Here is a 25,310-nt window from a genome sequence, read left to right as displayed (position 1 = left end):
AGCAGTAGATCGTAGAGATGAAAAAGAATGAATTCAAGACAGAATAAAAGAGAAGGGAATAGATTCAGGTATCCACAGAAGCTATCATTAGTTCTGTCACTGTTATTTTAGTCTCCATTTCAACTTCCGTCACACTTTTACCCTCTTCACTGTTATCTTTTTTTATTATTATTTTATTTATTTACTATTATTATTATTATTTTTTATTTTGGTGGCTGGCCAGTACAGGGATTGAACCCTGGACCTCAGCACCATGCTCTAACCAACTGAGCACACTGGCCAGCCCCCTTATTTTTTTTAAATCACAGGAGTTATCCTGATTTCTACATAAGAATTTGATTTGCAGCACATAAAATCTTTTTAAACTATATCTTTGAAGGTAGCAATTGCTACATTCAAAAAACTGCCAAAAAAAAAGTAAATAAGGCAGTTGCTTTATTTTGCCATTAGAAGCTATTTCTGTCCAAATTTAACCTAACTACTGATTTTTTAACATAAGTGATGTTGCTTGTTGAATTCCCTTTTCTCTGAGGTGAGTTTTGAATTATTGGAGTAAATTGTAGAGGTATTTTTTAATGTTAATGTGATAATTTAATTTTTAGTTTCCTAATTTACCTAGGTATAACATTATTTTAATTACTGCACTTTTATTACTGTCTCTGACTTATAAGCTAACTCTTTCTTTGGCTTCTGCAGCATTACTCTGATTTGATTTGCCTACTATCTCTCTGACTTCTCTTTCTCAGGTTGTTTTACTATTTCCTCTTATTTTATTCATTACTATTATTATTGTATTTTATAATCAATATTTATTGATATTTTCCCACATATTTTGTGGTTTTTATCGTTTTCTAGTCCATCCTGCTTTTGCCTCTTTAATATTTCATTTAGTACAGGTCTGCTGGTGAATTCTGTTTTTACTGATTTTTGACATCTTTATTTTGTTTTCATTTCAGAAAGGTATTTTTGCTGGGTGTAAAATTGCGGGTTGGTAGTTATTTTATTTGCATTTTAAAGACTGAAGACTAGGGTCTAAATTTAGTCTACCCTTGCTCTTAGGTGTTTTGAGAGCCTAGGGTGTTTACAGGGGCTTCCTCACTGACGGGTTCTGAACTATAATTCTTCTTAAGTATTGCAGAACTTCCAAAAACTCCATTTGTAGGTAATTATAAGGACTTTGGCTTTTATTCTGTATGAGAAGGGAAGTTATTGGAGAGTTTGAGCAGAGGAGTGATGTACAAAAGGATTTATTTGTTTACTGTGGTGAGAATAGAATTTTTTTTGTTTATTTATTAATATTATTATTTTTTTTACATTCTGTGATGTTGTTGTAGAGCAGTTGGAGGGAGGGGGAGGAGAAGGAGATAGGAGGAGGGGCAGGGTTGAGGCCTGTGGCAGCCCCCTCATTTCTGCATTGGAGACCAGGTCGCTTCCAGCAGTGGCTTAATCATTGGCCTGGGTGCAGATGTCAGAGGGGTGTGGCTGAAGCCCTTGCCCCCACATCACCCCAGCTCGGGAACCCAGGGCACTTCCTGTGGCAGCTCAGTGGTCATCTCTGGGCTGGTTGCAGGTGTTGGGGGGAGTGTGGCTGAGGCCCTTGGACCCCCACTGCCCTGGCTTAGCAGAGCTCTGGGTGCTTCCTGTGGCAGCTTGGCGGTCGTCACTGGCTGGTTGTGGGTGTTGGTGAGGTGTGGCTGAGGCCCTTGACCCCCCACCCTCGGGACTGGTTGCAGGTGTCAGGGGGACATGGCTGAGGCCTCCAGCCCTCCCCGTCCCTGGCTTGGTAGCCCAGGGGACTTCCAGTCTTTCTAGGTTTTATAGCTATTTTTGGTGATGTGAGACCTTTACTAGTTAATATCAAACTTTGTCTCTGGTCTGTGGGTATTTTGTTTTTTCTTTCAGTTCTGTGTTGGATTATTTGCAGTTCCTACCACTTTAACTCTGCACTGGAACTAATTTGTTGTCCTTTGTTTACCTAAAATGGGGGAACTTCCTGTGGGGACCAGTACTTGAGACCTGTTGTTGAGCTAAATTGTTGCTTTGTTGCTGATTCCCTGGGGAAGCCTTTTTGTGCAGCTCAGATTTTCATGGTTGACTTTATAGGTACTTCCGAGTCTCCTGAGATCTGGTGCCCTGGGATGTGTAAAAACTCTGATCTGGGCCTGAGACTTTTCAGCAAACTGCACCACATGCAATTCTATATTCCTGACCAGTCTCCACTGAGTGGTCCTGTGCTGATGGGAGGCAGATCAGCTGTCCTTGCTGTACCCCAGTGTTTCCCCAGTGAGCCCATGTCTCCCACTGCCCACACTCCAAGCACTTACCATGGGGTGGACTGTGTGCCAGTCCCTTGTGATGACTCACCAGCCTCCGAGTGGCTCCTTTTTTCAGTTGTTGTGGCTCCTCACTCCTACGTGGGTCCACGGGAGCTCTGTTAGTGGTCTTGCTGGCCTGGGGACCACCAAAGTCCTCTTCTCCCCTACAGCTTCCAAGCAACTTCATCCGAAGAGCACAGCTGCAGCTTTTGCCAGCTCCTGCTCTGTGCGCACTAGGGCCAGCCTTGAAGCAGCCAGAGCTCAAACGATTGGAGCAGTTCTTTCTTTCTCTCATAGTGGCTTCTCCTGCCTTCATGCACTCCGTTGGTCTCTCCTCCCCTTCCTCTGAGCTCTAGCTACCCCAGCTTGGCTGTTGTTGCTTTTTAATAGTTGTAAATAAGTTGATTTGTGAGAGAGAGTGACGCTGGGGAACGTCTATTCTGCCATCTTGACCAGAAGCCAAGAATAGACTTTAAGAAACCAAAGAGAAAACTGGGAAGAGCAGTTAAGAAGCTATTGCAAAAAAGCAAGAGGTGAAAGTTGCATATAATTTTTTGCCAGCTACTGAAATAACTTCCAAACTGCCTCAAATACTGATCTTACTCAAACTGTTTCTGCCTCTTGTTACCATAGAGATTTATTTAGGAAATTCATATCCAATCATGTCACTCCTCAGTTAAAACCCTTCGGAGATTCCTCCTTGTATCTTTAGATACAATTAGATGCAATTCCTTAACAAGGGATAAAGGATCATGTCCATGCTCTGGTCTCTGCCTCCCTTTATAGCATCTTCTCTTATTCTGCCTCTTTCCTTTAGCCAGTATCTCTCCATAGGTTGTAAAAGCCCCCTTAGGCCTCCGTGCATTGACTCATATTTTCCTTCTGCTTAGACCATATTTCTCATCAACCTCTTTTCTTTTTCTATTTTTTATTGAATCATAATTGACTACACATATTTTGGGGATTCAATGTTGACATATTTTGATCAAATCAATATTACTAGCATGTATATTGTTACAAATTGTACTTATTCTTTATGCCCCTTGTCCAATCTCTCCCTATCCCTCTGTTTCTCCCCCCTCCCACCACTGATAACCCTAGATTTCTTCTCTCCTTCTGAAAGAGTAATGGTTACTCTGTTGATTTGTTGCCTAGATGTTCTGTCCAATGCTGAAAGCTGTGTTCGGGTCCCCCAATGTAATCATAGAGCAGATGCTGCTTCTGTCACTCTGGAATGGGCTTTGTGGAGAGAGACATCCTATTTTCTTTGGTCTCTACTGGTGACTCTCCTTCTGACATTGCACTCCAGTGGCTGGCAGACTATCTGCATGGTGGTAGTGACATCTAGCCACTTTCGTGGCAGCTATGGTTATTGTGGTGGCTGTGGTGGGCCACCCACATGGAGGTGTTATTTTTGGCATGCTTCTTGGCACTGGCAGTGTACCTGGGTGCGAGCGGGGTGTCCAGTCCCTAGCTCCAAGCCTTGAGTCCCCAGATCCAAGCCCCAGGCCCCCAGGAAGGACCCTGAGGCACTGGCGGTGTGCCTGGGTATGGGCAGGGTGTCCGGTCCCCGGCCTGATGCCCAGGCCTCCAGGAGGGGCCCTGAGGTGCTGATGGTGTGCTTGAGTGTGGGCGGGGCATCCAGTCCCTGGCTCGATGCCCCGGGCACCTGGGCAGGGCACCAAGGAGCTGGCTGTGTGTCTAGGTGTGGACTGGGTGTCTGGTTCCCAGCTTGATGTCCCGGGGGGGCAGAAAGGCGCTGGCGGCATGCCTGGGTGTGGGCTGGGTGTCTGGTCCCTGGCCCCAAGCCCTGGGCCCCCGGGTCGGGCCCCAAGGTGCTGGAGGTGTGCCTGGGTGATCAACCCTCTTTTCTTGACTGATTTCAACTCATCTCTAAAGATTCAGCTTGATAATTATCTTCCCTTTGAAGAGTTTCTAGAACCCTTTCCTTCCCCATTCCAATACATAAGTATTTTCTGTGGTTTTGGTACAATTCAAGAAATGTCTATGGCAGTACTCTCTGGCAAGAACAGTTTTAGGAGTTGGAGATTCCCAGATGAATAAGCTGTACTCTTTGCTCTTAAGGATCTCGGTTCAAAAGAGAGGACACATATAAATATAATTGCATTATAGCATGGCAGGTGTAGCAGGAGAAAGTCTGATCTTGGGAGGAGGGTACAATTCTGGAAGACTTCCTACAGGAGGAGAAATTCATGCTGGTTTAAAAAAGTAAAGTAGAGTTTATCAAGCAGACAAGATGCATGGGATTGAAGTAAATACCCGAGATTGAAGGAACAATATGTGTAATGGTATGGAATGGCAAAACAGCAAGATTTAGGGAAATTACAAAAAGTTTGGTATTTGGGTATAAAGTTTGAAAGATGATTAATGGGAGATGAGCTTAAAAGAATGTATAGGCAATCACTGAAGATCTTATTTGCAACACATACCTCTATTAGAGCACTTACCATACTGTATTATAACCACTGATTTTCATCTCCATGTCACAACCAAAAGAGGTCCTCCAGGGCAGGCATCAGCTTTTAGTCATTAACCTTTGCATACACAGCACCTCGCCAAGTGTCTACAATGTTGTAGATACTTGGTAAATGCTTATGTTATTAATGTGGACCCTTTAAAACTTTTAAAAAGATTATTTTAAGGCTGGCCCGGTGGTGCACTGGATAGTGCGCCGCTTGGGAAGCGTGGTGGCGCTCCTGCCTGAGGGTTCGGATCCCACATACAGACCGGTTCCCGCTCACTGGCTGAGCGAGGCGCGGGAGCAACACCGAGGATTGCGATCCCGTTGCCGGTCCCCGGTCCGGTACGGGGGCAACACTGAGGGTTGCGATCCGTTGCCGGACACGGAAAAAGACAAAAAGACAAAAAAAAAAAAAAAAGATTATTTTAAATAAGATTATTAATTGGTATTTGGAGGAGGATACGTCCAAAAGTTCATGGAAAATAGAATTAAAAAATAATACAAATCTTTTCATGAACTTTTTGACTTACCCTCGTGTGTATGTATACATATATACATACATGTGTGTTATATACATGTGTATCTCCTGAGTTGAGTCTAGACATTATCAAGTACAAAGTCTAAGTATATGTAATGAAAATGAAATAAAATACAATTAGAGATTCTTAATAAAACTACATTTAAATCTAATGTTCAGGGCATGATATATCCAGAATGTAAAAATTTTTAAAATAAAATGTTATTAAATTGCTTCTCCGATATAAATAGCTATTTATAAATATAAGTTTGTAAATATAAATAGATATAAATAGCTATTGAGAGACAAGACAAATGAGTAGAATGGTACAGACATTTGTGGTAGATTTGCTGGAAGTTCTGTGTATATTTTTCCATTCACTCTTATTACCTTTCTATGTCTCGTCTACAGCATTGGACACCAGATGGAGACATTTTATGGCAGAAAGGAATAATTAGCAACAGTTTTAAGATCTCTGCAACTCAATTAGGTAGGGCAGGTAGTCTGTTTGGTCTCTAGGCAGGGAGGTTAATAGCTGTTTTTTCAGCCCTAGTGTATTATTATTATTATTATTATTATTATTATTATTATTATATTATTATTTTATTATTTTATTATTATTATTAGATGACTGGTAAGGTTATCTGAACCCTTGACCTTGGTGTTATCAGCACCACTCTATAACCAAGTGAGCTAAGCTGGCCAGCCAGCAGCCCTAATGTATTCTTGCCTTTTGTTTCCAAAGGAACATTTCAAACCACTTTGGAAAGTAACACAAATGTGTTAGATATGTTATGACAAAGGGAGAAAAGGAGGCATGTAACTTCAAATCAATCATAATAATACAGCCTCAGAATTTTTGTAATCTGAGAAAAATTGGCTAATTGACTAGTTGTGGATGAAGAAATAGAAAAAGAAGAGGAAAAAAATTCTTTTGAATAAATACATTGCTTTATCTTAGGTAATTTTACCTATCTTTTCAAGAAAAAAAATCACTTCAGCTTGTTTGTCTTCTCTTACTTTTTTAAAGATGTCTTTGCTGAAGAGTCTGTTAACCATTGTGGTTTTCTCCCAACACCCTCTCCATTCCTCCCTTAGTATCTTTTCGCCACATACATTGCTCCTTCGGCCACTCTTGACATTGCACTCCAACAGGAAAAGAAAAAAGAAATTTATATGCAAATACACCCACCATTTGAAGACCTTTTTGACACAGCAGAAGAATATATACTTCTGGTCCTTCTTGAGCCCTGGGCAAAGATGGTAAAATCAGACCAACTTGCTTATAGAAAGGTATGGTGGTACTGATAAATGGTGTGTGAACCATTCAGGTTTACTACAGATCTGGTGATAAGCAGTGCTGTTAACTCACAAAAGAAAACTGAAAAAGGTCGCATGTGTGCCAGGGATTTAGAGTTAAGATTTGGGTGGGCTCAAAATTTGGGCAGGGAAATGTTTATTAACTTTTTTTTTTTGCCAGTTTTTCTATTGTCTCTTAACAAAAGACTCAAATCTATGTCATTTTTAGTTTTCTCAATATATATATATATCTGAACAGAAATGTGAGTTTGGACAATTTTTTGAAGTTGTTACAACAAGCAAACGGAAAGGACATTCTTGGGTGGGAGGGGGAAGAGGAAGGAGGGAGGGAGGTTTCCGTGATGGGCCATAATAATCAACTACATTGTATATTGACAAAATAAAAATTAAAAAAAAGAAATGTGAGTTTGGTTTTCTGTGAACCAGCAAAATATGCCATGATAATATACTGGCTTTGTCCCTTCTTCCCCTTTCTTAGCAGTGTCCTTAATTTTGATTAATGGAAAAAGCCCGTTTCCTTTTATGCTGGATGAGTTACAGTAAATATTATACCCGTGGAAAATATAAATGTTTCATATGTATTGTGAAAAGCAGATCCTCTGACTTCAGTACTTCTATTTTAAAGCACCCCAGATGTTCGTCAGGTCAGACTGCTTGATTGGATAGAAGTTTCAACACATCTTTTTTCATTTCAAAAGAGGTCATTTTAAGCCTCAGTGCTTGAATATTTTCACTACTCTTGTTGATGAAGTGGAGGAAATTTCTTTAAATATTTATTTTGAATCACAAATTAAAATCATCTTTGGATATTTTTTATATCAAGTTAATGCATGCACCCTGTACATGAGGTCATTTCAAGTGGAACTCTGCTGTTTTTGTATTGCTATTCTTTGTTCATATCTCTTCAACAACTTCTTAGATAATCATGTCTTCTATGAGAAAGGATAGGTTAGGTGATTAAGATAAAATTAATACTAAAACACCTTGGGTAGAGTTACCTTATGGATTGTGACTAAAACAACTCTTATGGTTTACTAAAGCCAATATCAAAATAATTAAATTTTTGTTCCTGATTTCTCTTTGTCCTGAAAAATTAGCATAGCACCCTTTCTACTACAAAAATGTATGTATTACACTAGGAAAATTAGGATATCATATGGAATTTTAAAAACTCTCCAGTCATTATTTTAAATATAGTATACGATGTAGAAGAAATAGTTCTGCACTGATAAAAAAAGATTTGGAATTATAACTAACTTCCTTATACCAAAAAGTTTTTGCATTAGCAATAATTCTTATAAAATGCATGGGACAAATTATACCCTGTTTTTAATAAGAGGAAAAATAAATCTCTTTTTTTAGTTCTAGCAACTTCCTTAAATTTGGCCCAGAGGACTTCTCTACAAGCCCAACTGACTGTATTATGTAGGCTCTTTCCCCAAAAGGATAACTAAGCAGACTACCAATGCTAGCTATTAAATACGGAAAGTTTTCAGGCAGTAAGTCAGCCCAACTGGTTTTTCCCTGCAATAGAGAAATGGGGAATGGTCTTGTTCTTCTGAGTACATAAAATATTGCACTACACACTCTAAAGACTGAGACCTGCTGTGGGATTTAATTTGGTGATTTACTGTCTCCTCTCTTGCTACAGCAATAAAGCCTTTGCTCACAAACTAATAACAATGTAGAATCTGGTCATTTCTCGTTCTTCTGTGAATTATTTGGTCCCTAAAGCTAGCAGTGTCTGCCTTCATGACTATTATCCTGTTATATTGAATAGAAATTGGAAATGTGACCAACATATTTGCATTGTTTGTTAGTTTACATGGGGTATCCAGCAAGGGAGAATGATCTTTAGTGACACTATATCATCATATGCAAATGTACGTACTTTTTATTGTATGCATTTGAATTGTGACCTTGCTATAGCTGATACTTTCAACATTGGTCTTCCTGATTTTGTCTTCAAAATAATTTGCTTTATTGACAACTGTGTTTTTTGACCCACTGTTACTGGCAAATTGAGCATTGAGTTCCCCACATAATGCACATTCTGTTTAATGTTACAAACTTTATTATTATTTTTTTAGGTGGAGCTGGTGGAAGAAACTCGACAGCTAGACTCTGCCTACTTCAGAAAGCTACAGGCTTTGCATAAAGAGACATTTTCTGAGAAAGCTGAAGTAAGACAACTTTCTACTTAGAAAAACAAACTCTTTATCCTGGAGAGGGGTTGCCACTTTATCTACTTGGGGGGAGGAGATCATATGTTGAGATTGTGTATTGATCAGGTAAGAGGTAGGCAGTTTTATTTTTCTGCTCTTCCTTTGCCTAGCATGCTACATTTGACAGGTGTCACATTTTATTGACACATTTAACAACAGAGCTGGAAAAACAAAGCGGATAAGGTAGCATGGGGAGGCAAGCCACTCGTTTGCCTTAGCTAAGACCAGAAAATTGAGCCTTTAAGCCACATTATATTCCTTTGAATGTTACCAGTTATTTTCAGTATGGCAGCAGCTCCTTCTGTTTACTGTAAGGTCACAAACGAGTTAAATTGAGTTTTCTCAACAGAAAGAAACAGCAGTAGGCAAACAATAAAAAAAAATATGGAAAGGAATTGGAGAAGTTAGTAAAAAAAAAAAATCATAGGATCGACTAGGATATTAAAGTGTTATTTTGATTTATAAGTTTGCATATTTTGGATTGGCTAAGTAAACCACGATAGATCCATAAAACCATAAAATTAAATGTGTGTGTCTTCATAAGAAAGATATTTAATTGACCTGGAAAATGTCCAGAACATATTATATAAAAATGTATGGAACACAAACACTGGTGTAGTATGATCCTATTTATGTAAAATTATATATGTATTTCTACATGTGTGTGTGTGTGTATATATATATATATATATATATATATATATATATATATGTATATGCAAAAAAAGATATCTGGAAAGATATTCATCAGAATGTTAAAAATAGTTCTGTGTGGTGAGGTTTCAGGTAATTTTTTACTTTCTTCTTTGCATCTATCTGATGTTTTTATTCTTATACAATAAAGTCTTTCAAAAACAGTAGCTGTTTTTTTTTCCCCCGACCAGTAAGGGGATCGCAACCCTCGGCATGGTGTGGTCTGCACCATGCTCAGCCAGTGAGCGCACCAGCCATCCCTATATAGGATCCGAACCCGCGGCCTCGGCGCTACCAATGTCGCACTCTCCCAAGTGAGCCACAGGGCCAGCCTAGAAGCTGTTTTTTAAAATGTAAACTTCATGATAGTTGCCATGTTAACACAGAAGTTCCCTATTTGAGATATTACTAATTAATATCTTGGAGAGGATACATAAAAATGCAAAAGGATAGCACATTATAAAGTTGTATTTTAAAATTTATGAACTAAAATTTACAATACTCTCCCTAATCTTTCTACATAAGGGAAATTAATTTTTAAAATATTGATAGTTTATCTCATGGTCAGATGCTTTCCAAAAACAAATAAGAAGTAGATTAATTATATAAGGAATTTTATAAGGAAGGGCCTTTCAAAGAATAAGCCTCTTTACCTTTTTGCCCTTTAGGGCTTGTAAACTGCCCACAAGACATCAGAGGTGTTAAAATTATCTAAAAATTAACTTTTATATGAAGGAGATTATATTTGAAGGATGAACTATTAGACAAATATCTTTTATTACTCCATGTACTCTCTCTCTATGTACTCTACTATCACATAAAAAAACTGTGGTATAGAAGAATATTTTATCTTCATGATATATTGTTAAGAAAAAGAGCCAGGCTACAAAACTATACGTAGGTGCATAATCCTATCTTTATTTATTTATTTATTTTTTTAAAGATGACCGGTGAGGGGATCTTAACCCTTGACTTGGTATTGTCAGCACCACACTCTTCAAGTGAGCTAACCAGCCATCCCTATGTGGAATCTGAACCCATGGCCTTGGTGTTATCAGCACCACACTCTCCCAAGTGAGCCACGGGCTGGCCCTCTATCTTTATTTTTAGTAAGCTACATGTGTATATCCAAAAATGTTAGCGGTGGTTATCTTTGAATGGTAGTATTATGTGTGATTTTTATTTTCTTCTTTTTTATTACAAAAGTTATATGTCTTATGTATTAAGAAAAATAATAAAATTGTTATTTTACAAAGAAGTGCTTTGTATATAGTAAATGTTTACTAAATGTTCTTGAAGAAAAGGGAATAGAATGGAAAGGAACAGAACAGAATTTGATGTGAGTTAGAATCTGAACCACCAAGATTTTTTACCCAGTTCTACCATTGAAATGTTAAATGGCCTTGGCCTAATAGTTAATTTTTCTTTCAGTTTCTCTATTTTAAATTTTAAATAATTTGTGGTTTTTGAGAGATTGTATTATTTCACTAGGACACCACTTCTGAAATTGGAACTGGTATTTTATCACTCTCTGGCATCTATAAACAAACAGAATATTGGAATAATGTTCCTGAAGAATACAGGCATTTTAATTTTAATGATCTGCTTAACAACAAACTGGAGTTTGAACATTTCCGTCAGTTTCTTGAGGCTCATTCTTCAAGGTGAGGAACATAACCATTTTCAAATGTATTTCTCACTTAAAACATCATTTTTCCAGGCTACTGGTTTTGATTCAACATGTTATAATAGTGATTGGTGCTAGATTTTACCCATGTCGATAAAAACTGATGAGTATAATTATCTGAAATCTGTGGATAAGTTTTTGTTGGAGTGCATTTCAATCGTAGCAGCCACCAAAATGTCATTTTAAGGGGCCAGCCCGGTGGCGCACTGGATAGTGCACCACTTGGGAAGCGCGGCGGCGCTCCCGCCCAAGGGTTCGGATCCCACATACAGACCGGTTCCCGCTCACTGGCTGAGCGAGGTGCAGGAGCAACACCGAGGGTTGCAATCCCGTTGCCGGTCCCCGGTCCGGTACGGGGGCAACACTGAGGGTTGCGATCCGTTGCCGGTCACGAAAAAAAAAAAAAAAGACAAAATGTCATTTTAAGTGGTTACACAGTATTTTTTGATACTTTTAGCACTGGCTAACTTAAAACACCAGTATTTTTTATTTTTCCCCTTTTCTGCTGTTTTGCATTTCTCTAGACAGGTACTTTACTATTTCTGAAAAATGTCTCTTTTATATTTTACTAAGATATTGAAATTACTGTAATATTTTACAGTTTTCATTAATATATAAATGAAATGTATTTTTACACAGAATCGTGAAACCTTATAACATTCATCTAATATAAACTGAAGTATTGATCATATTTTTTCCTGTTAATTTTCTTCAAAATTAACAGAAACTGGCTAGATCTGAAAGCCAAGTTTCATTATATAAATATAATTATTATATAGAGCTTCCCTTCATTGTGATGAGGATTATTCTAAATTTGGCCTGTTGTGAAATGGACATGCCATGTGTGCAAATTTTCCCTTATTTAAAATTGATGATACTAGTCTATCATTAATGGAGGAGCTCTGAGACTCCACCAATAATGGTGATAGGTTGTTTTTTTTTTATCCCAGTCCTCCTTGTCATCATTTGTATTCAGCCATGATTAAGAGGATAATAGAGTCTACTAACTGGCTAGAGAGGGATTAGAGACACAACATTGGACTCATTACGTTCATGTTCTAATTTGTTGTACTAATTAGTTAAGACAGCCACTTTCTTTTTCTTTTTCTTTTTTTCTTTTTTTTTTTGTCCTTTTTGAGACCGGCCGCACCGCACTCAGCCAGTGAGCGCTGTGAGCACACCCGCCATCCCTATATAGGATCCGAACCCGCGGCGGGAGCATGGCTATGCTCCCAGCGCCACACTCTCCTGAGTGCACCACAGGCTCAGCCCTCTTTTTCTATTTTATTTATTTATTGATTTATTTTATTGGTTATGGATATTCATGGGGTACAGAGCAAATTGTCACCACTCGTGCCTAAGATGTGATGGCCAGATCCATCCTGGCAGCATGCCCATTACCACACGTTGTGATTATCCCCCCTGTCCCCCACCCAATTATCCCCAACTCCCCTCCCCATTCCTCCTTTCCCCACTCCACTTTGTATCCCTGGGTATGCTCTCTCCCTGTACAATTCCAACACCCCACTGTGGTCTTTCTTTCCTTCCTCCTTTCTCTCTTAGCTCCCACTTACCAGTGAGTACATAAGGGTATTTATACCTCTGTGGTTTGCTTATTTCACTCGACGTAAGTTTCTCCAGGCTCATCCATGTTTTTGCAAATGGGAGAATTTCATTCTTTTTTATGGCAGAGTAGTATTGCATGCTGTATATATACCACAGTTTCCTTCCACTCATCCATCTGTGGACATTTAGGTTGGTTCCATGTCTTGGCTATTGTAAACAGAGCTGCGATGAACATGGGAGTGCAGGTATCCCTTCGACATGTTTTCCATTCCTCTGGGTATATACCCAGAAGTGGGATAACTGGATCATATGAAAAATCTATCTGTAGTTGTTTGAGAAACCTCCAACTGTTTTCCATAGTAGTTGTACTAATTTACAGTACAGTGCTAATTCCCACCAACAGTGCAGTAGTGTTCCCTTCTCTCCACACCCTCTCCAGCATTTGTTATTCACTGTCTTTTTGATTATAGCCAGTCTAACTGGGGTGACATGATATCTCAGTGTGCTTTTAATTTTGCATTTCCCTGATGACTAGTGATGTTGAGCATTTTTTCATGTACCTAAGACAGCCACTTTTAAGGTCTGTCACAACAGCAATCTATTTGGTGTTTAGTAGAATTTAGAAAAATGAATAAGAAGGGCTGTACTTTGTTTTTGTTTTCATTTTAGCATGGACCTTATGTGCTGGACAGACATTGAACAGTTCCGAAGAATAATTTACAGAGATCAAAATCAAAGGGAGGCAAAATCTATATACATTAAAAATAAATACCTTAATAAAAAATATTTCTTTGGACCCAACAGTCCAGCTTCCCCTTATCAGCAGGACCAGGTATCAACATATAAACCTATTTTCTATATTGAAGTAAGAAAACCAGTAATTTATTTCTTTTTGTCAACAACCTGAAAGTCTCATTTTTCTCTTTTATTTTGCTTTTATGACTTGTATATTATACACTTTTGATATTTATTTAGGTATTCGTAGGTATCTATAAATTAAATGTCTTTAAAATTCACTCAGGTTTACATATTATTAAAAATGTGTTACTTTAAAAAGTAATATGTAGAATAAAATAACTTATTCATCTATTCATTTATTCATTCATTCATTCATTCAACAAGTGTGAATGAATGCCTATGATATGCCAGGCACTGTTCTAGGTGCTTAAGATAAAGTGGTAAACAAGATGGACAAGGTCCCTGCACCTTCTAGCAAGTAGGAAACAGCCTTTATCAACCATTAAGCCTAATCTCTACCTCATTTCTGTTCTTCTCTTAACTGATATTACTCCAGACATAATTGTCCTGTTTACAATTGTATTGTCTCCAGAAATTATTTTTATTAACCAGAAACATAAGTTTGACCATTTTGTTGGACTAAAGTTCTATGGCCTTAATCACAACTTATTAATAGCCATGGTGTCATTACATTTATAGCATAAATATCAGATTGGGATTCACTAGTGGGTTATTATGAAGTCTGGCTCAATTTGTATGCTCTTGAAATATAAAGAATTAAGTATTATAATTTATTTAGTTTACATTACTACCTAAAGATCAAATGTATAGCATATGATTTTTTATTTTGGTAGGTTGAAAGGCTGCATATCCTAATGGCATACATTTACAAAATACAAATTTCAGATTAATCCTAAATTCAGTAAATTAAAGAAAAATACAGAAATGTTCACAAGTAGGACATACCAAATTAAGAAGCTATATCTTTGGGGGAGTGGGAGGAAATAAGCAAAAGTCTTTAGGAGTAAGAGGGAAAAGAAATTCTAGAATTAAGCCACCTTGACAAAAATGACTTGCTGTTAGTTCCCTGAGATACAAATCTGGGACACATTAGCAAAAGTGGCTGGGTATCTCAATAAGCACAAGTCTGAAATAAACACATGGAAAGCATTTGTTTTCTATTTGGCTTGTGCTACATTGCATGAAGTTTCATGGTATCTGAGGCTACTGTGTGAATCCTTGATAGTATGTACAATATGCTGAGAATTTAAAAGTCAGTGAAAAAAGTCACCCATTGCTATCATAGGAAATAACTGTGCTTACTACAGAGGAGTTTTCCAAATAACCCTTCTTCATCATTGTCATATTTATTTATTTTACACTTAAGCATGTCTGCATCACATTAAGTTTTATAAAGATCACTCTAGTCCTAATTTCAGTTGTGTAACCAACTTGTTCCTTAATTAGCAAGGTAGTCTTTTCTTTTTCTTTTTTGTTTTTATGCAAAAACAATATTGTTAGTATTATTTGATTAATATTTTTAAAGGATGGCTAAAAGATTATTTCTTTTTTGTTTTTATTATGAGACAGTATAATTATTAGTAGTATTTCATTTATATTATGAATCAAAGGAGAGATTAGAAGAGGGTGATGGTTCCAGTGAGCAATCCAGAAATTTTGAGCAGTTCTTACACAGAAACCGGTGGAAAACAATTATTTAGAGCAGGAAATAACTATTTGTACCTTGTTGAAGCCAATAATTATGCAGAAGGAATATTGGGCCACAAGAAAATCGTTTTATAAATGGTGCTACCTGTGTAAGTCAGTGACTGTTATCTGTAAAACATGACTTTTCTCTGCTTCCTGCTGCCTATTTTCTTTCTTAGAAGTTGTTGGAACAGCTCAACGTTGCTACCACTATCATCATCCTGCCATCTCCAACCCAAAATTTATTAGTAATACACATATTTATAGTATCTGAGTCAAGATTGTGTCTTAACTAATTAATGCCTCATATTTCCCCATCCAGAAAAGAAAATGCTTTGTGAAATGGGTCAATTTGACTAGAATCACAGATTCATAGAATATTAGACCTAGAAGAGAATTTAGAAAAGTAATAGACCAATGCCCTCATTTTACAATTGAAGATACTGAGTCCATGAAGAAAAAAAGGTCATTGTTTGTGGTTACACAGTATAAAAATCCCACTCCTGTGTTCTTTCCACTATACCATAAGTAGGCAAAATCCTACATCTAAAACAACCACCACATAAATCACAGTTGTCTGTTTGGCATTAGGGGAGTTGTCTGTCATTACTATATACAATATAGCCAGGAGACTTTATGCAGAAAATGGAAATTGTGGCACCTGTCAGGTGTGCAGCAAATGATTTTGGAGTGAATGAATGCATTAGTGACCATTAGTGTTACTTTAACAAAGCACAAGTTTGTAGTTTCTGTTTTGTTTTTATTTTCTTAGATCATGCATTTAAGTGGTGGCTGGGGGAAGATTCTCCATGAGCAACTTGATGCACCTGTTCTAATTGAAATTCAGAAGCATGTCCTAAATAGGCTAGAAAATGTGTGGTTGCCACTGTTTCTTGCAAGTGAACAGTTTGCAGCACGTCAAAAGATAAAGGTACATAAATTTGTATAATCTTTGGGTAGCAATTAGCAGTACCTATCAAAACTTCAAAAGTGCATACCCGTTGATCTAGCCATTGTATTTCTATGGATAGTGGTTAAAAGCATGGAATCAGATTTTCCAAATTTTAATCTCAGCACTTGCACATATATATATATATATATATATTTTTTTTTTTCCTTTTTTTGTCTTTTTTCGTGACCAGTAATGGGATCGCAACCCTCAGTGTCGCGCCCGTACCGCGACGGGCAACGGGATTGCAACCCTCGGTGTCGCACCCGCACCGCGCTCAACCAGTGAGCAGACTGGTCTCTATATGGGATCCGAACCCTCGGCGGGAGCGCCACCATTCTCCCAAGTGCCGCATTCTACCGAGTGTGCCACTGGGCCGGCCCAGCACTTGCACATATTAATTGAACCACTTTTAAGTTTATTAATTTAGTTTCATCATTTGAAAAATGGAGCTAATAATACTAATTTCTTTGTAAGGTTGTTGTGAAAATGAAATGAAATTAATGAGTGTTTAGTTTCTTAGAATGGTGCCTGGCACATGGCAAACACTCAAATTATCTATTACTATAGTTGTCATTTTTAATATTAAGTCCTCATACAAATGGGCAAGGATATACAAGGGCATTCATTTCAATATCAAATGGAGAATAGTTAAATGAGTAATAATTCCAGGCCATGGAAAACTATGCAGATTTCTCTATAAAATGAGATTATAAAAATGAGATTAAAATGTAACAATGAGATTACCATATATACTAATATGAAAGATTCTAGTTATTGAGTGAAACGAGCAGAATACTGAATTATATAGAAACAATAATCCATTATATCTACTTATATCTCTATACTGTCTATCTATGCACACCTATCTATGTATCTATATCATTCACCCATCCATTAGTTCATCCATCTCTCTGTATGTTTATCTATTTACCTATGTTTATGTATGGAAAAAGATCTAAAAGGATCTGCCTGGGAATAGGCTTGGGGACTGAGAAGGATTTTTATTTTTTACTTTGTAAAGTGGGTTTGTGTTTTTATTACTTTGATAAATTTTTTTTTTTTTTTTTTTTTTTTAAAGATGACCGGTAAGGGGATCTCAACCCTTGGCTCAGTGTTGTCAGCACCACGCTCAGCCAGTGAGCAAACCGGCCATCCCTATATAGGATCTGAACCTGTGGCCTTGGCGTTATCAGCACCGCACTCTACCAAGTGAGCCACGGGTCGGCCTTACTTTGATAATTTAAAATATCATTAGTATGCCTAAAACAGGCAAACCTGACCTACAAAAATAACACAAGTATCAGAAAACATGTAATTTTAGACTTTAGTATATGTAAAGCCACATGCCATTAATACTGATCAGGAAGAACCTGAAAAAGATTCCCTCTGTATTCAATTTATTGAATACTTTGAGGCCTACGTATCCTTAATCTTTGGTTGTTGTTGTTGTTTGGTGGCTGGCGGGTATGGGGATCCAAACCCATGACCCTGGGGGTAATAAGGCTGCGTTCTAACTAACTGAACAAACCAGCCAGCTCTTACCCTTCATCTTTTGAGCTAAGCAACTTACGTTACGAAAAAGCAGTACAACTGAGAACACAGAATTTGTAGTGTGGAAAAGAAGAGCTGACTTATTTTAGGCAAAAAGTTCCCTAATTTAGTTCGGGGAAACTAAATCTCATTTTCTTTCTTCAGGCCAATTCCAATTCTCTATCGAAAGTCAAGAATAAGGACGTTTCTCTTACTAATGCTATTTACCACATTTTTTCATTATGTTTTCCACAGTAATTTTATTATATTTTGTAGTCATTTCCTGACTTAGTGTGCTTTTGGTGGCCAGCAAAATAAACTGATTCTGGCAACCTTAAGCCAAAGACAAAATGAAGGGGTAAGAATTTACTATAAAATGGGGTTGGGGCATCTTACACACTTAGGAGAAGAGTTTGACACCCAAGCTTCAGAAAACATATAGGCCAGGATAACCCTAGGATCCCAGCAAGAATTGTCACATCTCTTCTCTTGGCTGTAGCTATTAAAATGAAAGCCCCAGTGATTCTAGTCCTTGTCTGTCTAGATCAGCTTCTGGATCTATCTGCTATGGACAGGGCAGTAGAGTCACATAGCATACATTTGGCAGGATTGGTTTCCGAAAAGGGGGAAATATGAATAGGCAGTAACCCCAAGAAGTATCTACTGTATTTCCTTCTGTGTTGAGTAACTTCTGTACTGTTCTAAAACTTAAGTTGTGGAAATACATGGCAAAAAATAGCACAAAAATCTGAGAGGTCGTAATGATCTCTCCAGCTTCGTTCCCATGTGAGCCAAAGTGAAACTATCAGTTTAAATCTGGGGCAATACAGTCTGGTATTATTTCTATCTTGCAGATGAGAGAACCACGTTCAGAGAATTTGAGTGACTTGCCCAGGGACCTGACTGCATGGCTTCTATTTCTAAGTCTGATCCTCTTTCTCCTGAACTGCACTGAGTCTCTTTCAAGCTGACCTTTACCTCTTTTTGTTTTTTCTTTTAGCTATTAAATTAGTAAATAATTTCAAAACTTCAGACATTCTGAATAACTGGGATAAAATACTAGTCATTGGTTTTGCTTTTAGGTACAAATGAAAGACATAGCAGAAGAGCTGTTGCTACAGAAGCATGAAAGGAAAATCGGGGTCTGGAAGGCAAGTAATGTTTGTTATATTCTTCCTCTTGTAAGTTCCACTCTGCCAACATTATTTTTCCTTCTCCTTCTTGTTCAAAGACCCTCACTATAGACTGATTTCTAAGCCACCCACTGACCACCAAGACTATTCTAATTGGCTGATGGAATCTGGGGAAAGTGTGACTCTACCAGAGCTCTGCTCTTTAAGAGTTTCTTGACCTGCTCAACCTTAGAAGTGTGTGACTGACCTTTAAATATGTATTTTTCTTTATTCTGCTTGTGATGGGTTTATTGAGACAAGCTGTTCATTCTAGCATATGGTAGTTTGTTTATTATTGAGAGTGGATTACACAAAAAGAATGAATAGTATGCAGTAGAATCAGTAGGTTAAATCATCTTACATTATCCTCTTTATTTATAATTACATTCAAGCTTTAAAAGAATTAAGATAACTATCATTTTATGATTATTAAAACCACTATCACATGATACCTTGGTAGAAATTGCCTATTTTGCTTCTTAACAAGCATGATAAACATAACCTTTTTGAGCCTGAAAGTTTATGTGTATCTGTCCTTCTGCGGGTCATGGTAGAATGTCAAACAAGACCCGGGTGACCCTCTGGAAACTAACAAAGATAAAAATTTATTTAAGTGTTAGAGGAGTATATGTATCTATTAGGATACCCTTTTCTGTTTTTTTCTCTTGAAAGAAAATAAACTTTTTAAATGTTTGTCTTTTGTAATATTTTTGATTGAAATACTAAGTAGAATGGGCTTATATTTCATATTTTTGTGTATTATATATTATTTTCTGTGAAATCACAGGTTTTAGTTAAATTACTAAGTTTTAGTATCTTAAGAAGCTGGTCTTAAAACATTATTTGCTGAGTGGGTTTTAAATAAACATCCCAGTCTAATATGTAGTTGTTCCTATTTATAGGGCTATAATTTTAATATGGACCATATGGTGAGGGTCTTAATGTTTTGTCCAGAGAACATGACATGTGACTTACTATAATAGTGATAGACATCTAGTCACTTCATCTGGGTTAATGGAACTACCATTCATCAAGATTGCCTGGAACTGTCTTTACTTTTCAGTTTCCAACTCAGATGTCATTCTCAAGGCCCTTCTCTGTAAAGGTTTTACTCCTCCAGGCAGAGTTGGTTACTTTTTCCTTTCTGTTCCAATACCACTTTTTATATAACTCTCTTAAACACTTTTATTGATGGTCACATATGATTTGTTTCAAGGAATTTATTTTGTGCATTGTCAGTGATGGATATGTTTCATGTATTTTAATTGCTAATATAATTCCTAAGTTTATCTAAAACATTGCCTTTGTAATGATGCTTCCTTGCATGTTTGTACACTAATGTTAGCTTTGAGGAACTTTAATAAAATTAAAATGTATTCAGTAAATTTAATGAAATCTATTTCTTGTGTTCTTGAATCTGAGAAGCTAAAGGGGATTGAACATGTGATTTTAAATGGTCAAAGTAAAAAAAGTAAACATAAGTGTAGATAAAAATACCTTGAAGCATTACTAAAAACCCAGGGGTGCTTCTGGCTTTCAGATTGTGTAAAGTAAATTCTCAGTCAGGGGTTTTATTATTAAAATAATTGATTAATAGTTATTATTTATTATCACTACTTATCATAATTTATTATTAAAATAATATAAAATCGTCTCATTTATGAACATGTTTCCAGACTAGAATTATAGTGAAGCTCTACAGTAAATTTTCTATTTAAATTATAGAATTAATTTATAATTTTTTTCTTAAAAAAAGTGAAAATGTTTTAAATGTTCAACTGTTTTAACTTTTTAGAAGGCAGGATAATTACATATTAATGTATAACATGTAATTTAAAAAATAATGTAATAATATATAATCATAACATTATGATTACTTTGTTCTGTTTAAGCACAGAATTCATGCTATGCACTGAAAAGTAGTTTTTCACGATAGTCCCAAATTATAATGACTGTTAACATTGTTAAACAATGTAGTCAAATGTTCTAATCATTCAGTCATTTCTTTTTCTCTCTACCTCTTAAAAAATTGTGCAGTAAAAATATAAAGGAGACAACAGGGAGAGGAACAGAGTGGGGAAAAGTTGCCAGATCCTATTGTATTCAGGCCACAAATTTCAATAGCCAAGATTAAAGGAGAGAGAAGTCAGTAATTTTTAGCCTAATCAATGGCTTTATTATTACTTTTTAAAACACAGCTAATTTTCTGTATTCTTCCTTTTGGACAGCCTGTGGAGAGTAAGTGGATATCTTCATCTTGTGAAATCATTGCTTTTCGTAAAGCGTTATTGAATTCAGTTACTGCAAGACAATTTCAACGTTTCGTGGCTCTAAAAGGAGATTTATTGGAAAATGGGGTACTTTTTTGGCAAGAAGTACAAAAATATAAGGTATTATATTGGAAGCTGGAGAAAACCATCTCTTTTTGAGGAGAATGCATTAACATATCAGATTCTTAACTGTAACTTTATGGGCAAGATTTGTATAAGATATCCCAATTTTGCCATCTTCTTCATGCCAGTATATAAGTAGTGAAATGTTTATTGTCCAATGTCTAAATACATTTATTATTACATAGTGAAGAGTAGAAATGAACCCTGAAATGATAGTATTAGGTGTTTTTCAAGGTATTAACATACATTATTATCTAATGAGAACCTTCCTGAAGAGAGTTTTAACTGTATTTCTGCATATCATTTATATAAATGCACTTTTTCCTGAAGATATCCATATTTGGTATATTCATATAACCAAGAGTTCTTTATAAAAATTCCTCCCAACAATATTTATAGCAATAGTATTTGTTAGAGTGTGGGGTTCTAACACCAAGGTCAGGGGTTCAGATCCCTGTACTGGCCGGCTGCCAAAACACAAACAAATGAGAAAGGCTTTATTTATTAGAAAGAATGGCCAAATTTTTAACAAAATAAGTAAAAGAACAAGTGGTTGGGCTCAAAGGCAGCTTATTTTCAGGTTTAAGTGTTTAATAGAATCATGTAGAATCTTTGCATTGAAGAGGAGGAAGGGACTTTAAATGTTATGTAGTCTAGACTTGATTAAAGAAATGTCTAAAAATATCTAAGAGGTATCTAGCCTTTGCTTAGATGCTTCCATGGGTAGCAGGCTGGTTTCCTTGCAAGAAGCCTATTCTATCCCATTGTAAAGTGAGGAATAAAAATAAAACTAGGATTTAAAAGTATAATGCTTTCAGCTGTCCCATAATCTAAGTATGTATTATGCAACACTAATACATTGTTCAATATATAATTAGTAGTTGCTCAATAAAATCTTTTTTCAAGCTTTCTCCAACATAGCATGAAACTGCTTTTAACCCTTTTCTGTTATCAACAGTTTTTGTGCCATTCTCAACTTAAGCTGTAGCAGAAAAAAAAATTTTGGAGGGTATTTTATCGCAATCTTTCATAAGAGTAATATTAAAATAATTTTTTGAAAATGAGGAAGGTTTTCCACAATAGGCAACTTTTGATTGTGGGTGAGCAGAATTATCTTTAAGCTAATTTAAATATGAATAATCTCAGCCCTGCTAGGATGAAAGGTAATAAGATAAACCTTGTAAAATAGATATTTTTTAAAAACCCATAGACTCATACTTAGTCAACCCTTAGTTTTGTGACTATTTCACCTTCAAGGTTACCCTTGAGGCAAGGCTGCCCTCCACTTTAATATCTTTACTGCAGTTTAGAATGAAGGACTTACAGTGCCAGATAGCTATTAAAAAACATGCTCTAGGAGTAATTGTGTTTATCCAACATGCATTTATTATGTATCTAATGTGCCAGGCTAATTATGCTGGATTGTAAGAATGAAAAGGTGAATACAACACATTGCCCTCTCTCAGGGAGGGAGACATCCATGAAAACAAATATTATGAAGTAGTGCTGATTCTGATTCATGTTGTGACTAGGCATAGTTTTAGCACAGAGGAGGGAACGATGGGGATGAGGCGATGGTAGGTCAGGGAGGTCTCAGCAGAAGTGGTGATACCTGGTTTTGGTCTTGAGGGAGTTTCTAGGTGGAAGGCATTCCACCTGGCAAAGTCTTACTGAACTAACTCTTATACGGCTTATTTTTATTAAGTGTTTATTATCTGCCAGATATTGTCTTAATGCTTTTCATGTAATAATGAACTTATTCTTCACAAGAATCCTATGAGGTCAAGGCTGTTATTCTCACCATTTATAAATGAAAAAGCTAAAAACTACTCTGTGCTTCGCTGATTTGACTAACAGTATGAATAGTAGCAGTAACTTTTTCTGAGATTTATTTCAGTAATTTTGTAATAGGTAACATGTTTTGATGGGAAAAGTCCTATTTTTAAATGTATAATTTTCGAAAAAATAAATAAATGTGTAATTTTTGATCATCACATATTGTTTACCAATACTGATAGTCAACTCTGTATCCCACAAACCTGTATAATCAATTATGTTTCAGTAAAAAATTAAAATGTATCATTTTTACTTGTCTTTTAAAATAGCTTCTAGGGCCGGCCCGGTGGCGCACTGCTACAGTGCGCTGCTTGGGAGTGTGGCGGCGCTCCCGCCGAGGGTTCGGATCCCACACACAGACCGGCCGCTCACTGGCTGAGTGAGGTGCGGGCGCAACACCAAGGGTTGCGATTCCGTTGCCGGTCCCGGTCCGGTACGGGCGCGACACTGAGGGTTGCGATCCGTTGCCGGTCACGAAAAAAGACAAAAAGGAAAAAAAAATAAAATAAAATAGCTTCTAAATGTTAACTGATAATGGATTTATTGAGGCATTTGAATTAATTAAGTTAAAAATTATAATTTAAACATACTTAATTTCTAATTGAATTAACTGGCCTATGTATATAATACTTGAAAATTCTCTTAAGTGAAATGATGATGAAATTTTACTCCTACTCACTACATTTTGTGTTGAATAAACATATACCCTTGGGAAAAAGAAAAAAATAGGTATATGTTAGAGAAACATTTTGCTGAGTGAATAAATATCTCCTAGAATCAAAAAAAAAAAAAAGCTAAAGCACTGAGCTAAAGAACTGAAAAGTTAAGAAACTCCCCTTATCGCATCCCTTATCACATAGCTAATTAAGTGGTAGAGCTAGAATTTGAACCAAGATATTCCATGGCCAAAGCCTATGCCCTTAGTCACTAAGCTAAGCAAATCATTACTATGATGATTGCAGTAATATACAAAGAGATAGCTAGAGGAATCTTAATCAAACATTTTTCTAGACTGTGAAAAGTTAGAACCCAGATGTAAAACAAGAGGACATTGGTTACTTAATTATGATACATCTATACATCAGAATACTCTGGAGCCATTAAAAATGTTATAGGAAAATAATCAATGATAGGAAAAGATGTTCATATCATAGGTTTGTTTTTAGTCTAGCTACTAGAGGACAGTATAATTTAATCTCAAATGTGTGTATGTGTGTATGTGTGCATATCTATAGAGAAAAGACTGGAAGGATATGTTCATCTAACAAGTATTTACTGAGCACCTACTGAGGGCCAGGCTAAATCCTGAGGATAACACTGTGATCAAAACAGTCTTCCCTCTGGGCCGGCCCGGTGGCGCACTGCTACAGTGCGCCACTTGGGAGCGTGGTGGCGCTCCCGCCGAGGGTTCGGATCCCACATACAGACCGGCCGCTCACTGGCTGAGCGAGGTGCGGGCACAACACCGAGGGTTGCGATCCCGTTGCCGGTCCCGGTCCGGTACGGACGCGACACTGAGGGTTGCGATCCGTTGCCGGTCACGAAAAAAGACAAAAAAAAAAAAAGTCTTCCCTCTTAGAGTTTACAGTGCCACGGGAGGGACAGATGAGTGGCGGATCAGGCAGTTATGAGTGTGATTAGTGCAGTGGTGGAAGAAGCAGAGGATGCTATGGAAGTATGTAAGATGGACATCTCTCCTAGACCAAGGGAGTCACAGAAAGCTAACTAAGGGAAAGTGTACTTAAATTGAGACCTTAATAATAGGTAAGAGTTAAACTAGGTTTAGGCACAATAGGGCAGAACAATTAGAAAAAGAAATCAGTTATGATTCTGTCTAAATTCTATCCCTTCACTCAAAATTAAAATTGCATAACTTCACACATTCATTTTAATTTCACAGACTTTATATTCCATAATTATAACCCAGGCTCACCAAATAATTACATATGATAATCCCACTGGTAATGGCAAAAAATGCATTTTCGGTAACATACCAAAATATGTGGTATAAATAAGCGTTTTCTGAGGTGATGCTAAATTGTGTAAGAAGTTTGAACTGTCGGCACAATGTAACATTTACATTATTAAGCTTTTTTCGTGCATAATTTATACCAAACTATATGTGAAGTTTTACAAGACAGGCACCAGAATTTTTCTTTAATAGTATCCATAAGGCA

At 36.8% G+C, this 25,310-nt stretch overlaps 1 protein-coding gene across 1 annotated transcript in view; it reads left to right on the top strand.

Moving 5' to 3' along the window:
* The window catches only part of RGS22 (regulator of G-protein signaling 22), a 121,611-nt gene that overhangs the window by 77,303 nt on the left and 18,998 nt on the right, over positions 1 to 25,310 (top strand). Inside the window, exons 12-18 of the mRNA XM_008574778.1 lie at positions 6,413 to 6,607; positions 8,725 to 8,817; positions 11,044 to 11,216; positions 13,475 to 13,637; positions 16,023 to 16,181; positions 18,815 to 18,883; positions 21,133 to 21,294. Of these exons, the coding sequence (XP_008573000.1) occupies positions 6,413 to 6,607; positions 8,725 to 8,817; positions 11,044 to 11,216; positions 13,475 to 13,637; positions 16,023 to 16,181; positions 18,815 to 18,883; positions 21,133 to 21,294 (1,014 nt within the window). The remainder of the gene's footprint in view (positions 1 to 6,412; positions 6,608 to 8,724; positions 8,818 to 11,043; positions 11,217 to 13,474; positions 13,638 to 16,022; positions 16,182 to 18,814; positions 18,884 to 21,132; positions 21,295 to 25,310) is intronic.

The sequence above is a fragment of the Galeopterus variegatus genome, unplaced genomic scaffold (genome assembly GCF_000696425.1).
Source record: "Galeopterus variegatus unplaced genomic scaffold, G_variegatus-3.0.2 Scaffold1103, whole genome shotgun sequence".
Lineage (NCBI taxonomy): Eukaryota > Metazoa > Chordata > Mammalia > Dermoptera > Cynocephalidae > Galeopterus > Galeopterus variegatus.
The sequence above is the reverse complement of the archived record's forward strand: the minus strand, read 5'-3'. Positions and strand labels throughout refer to the sequence as shown.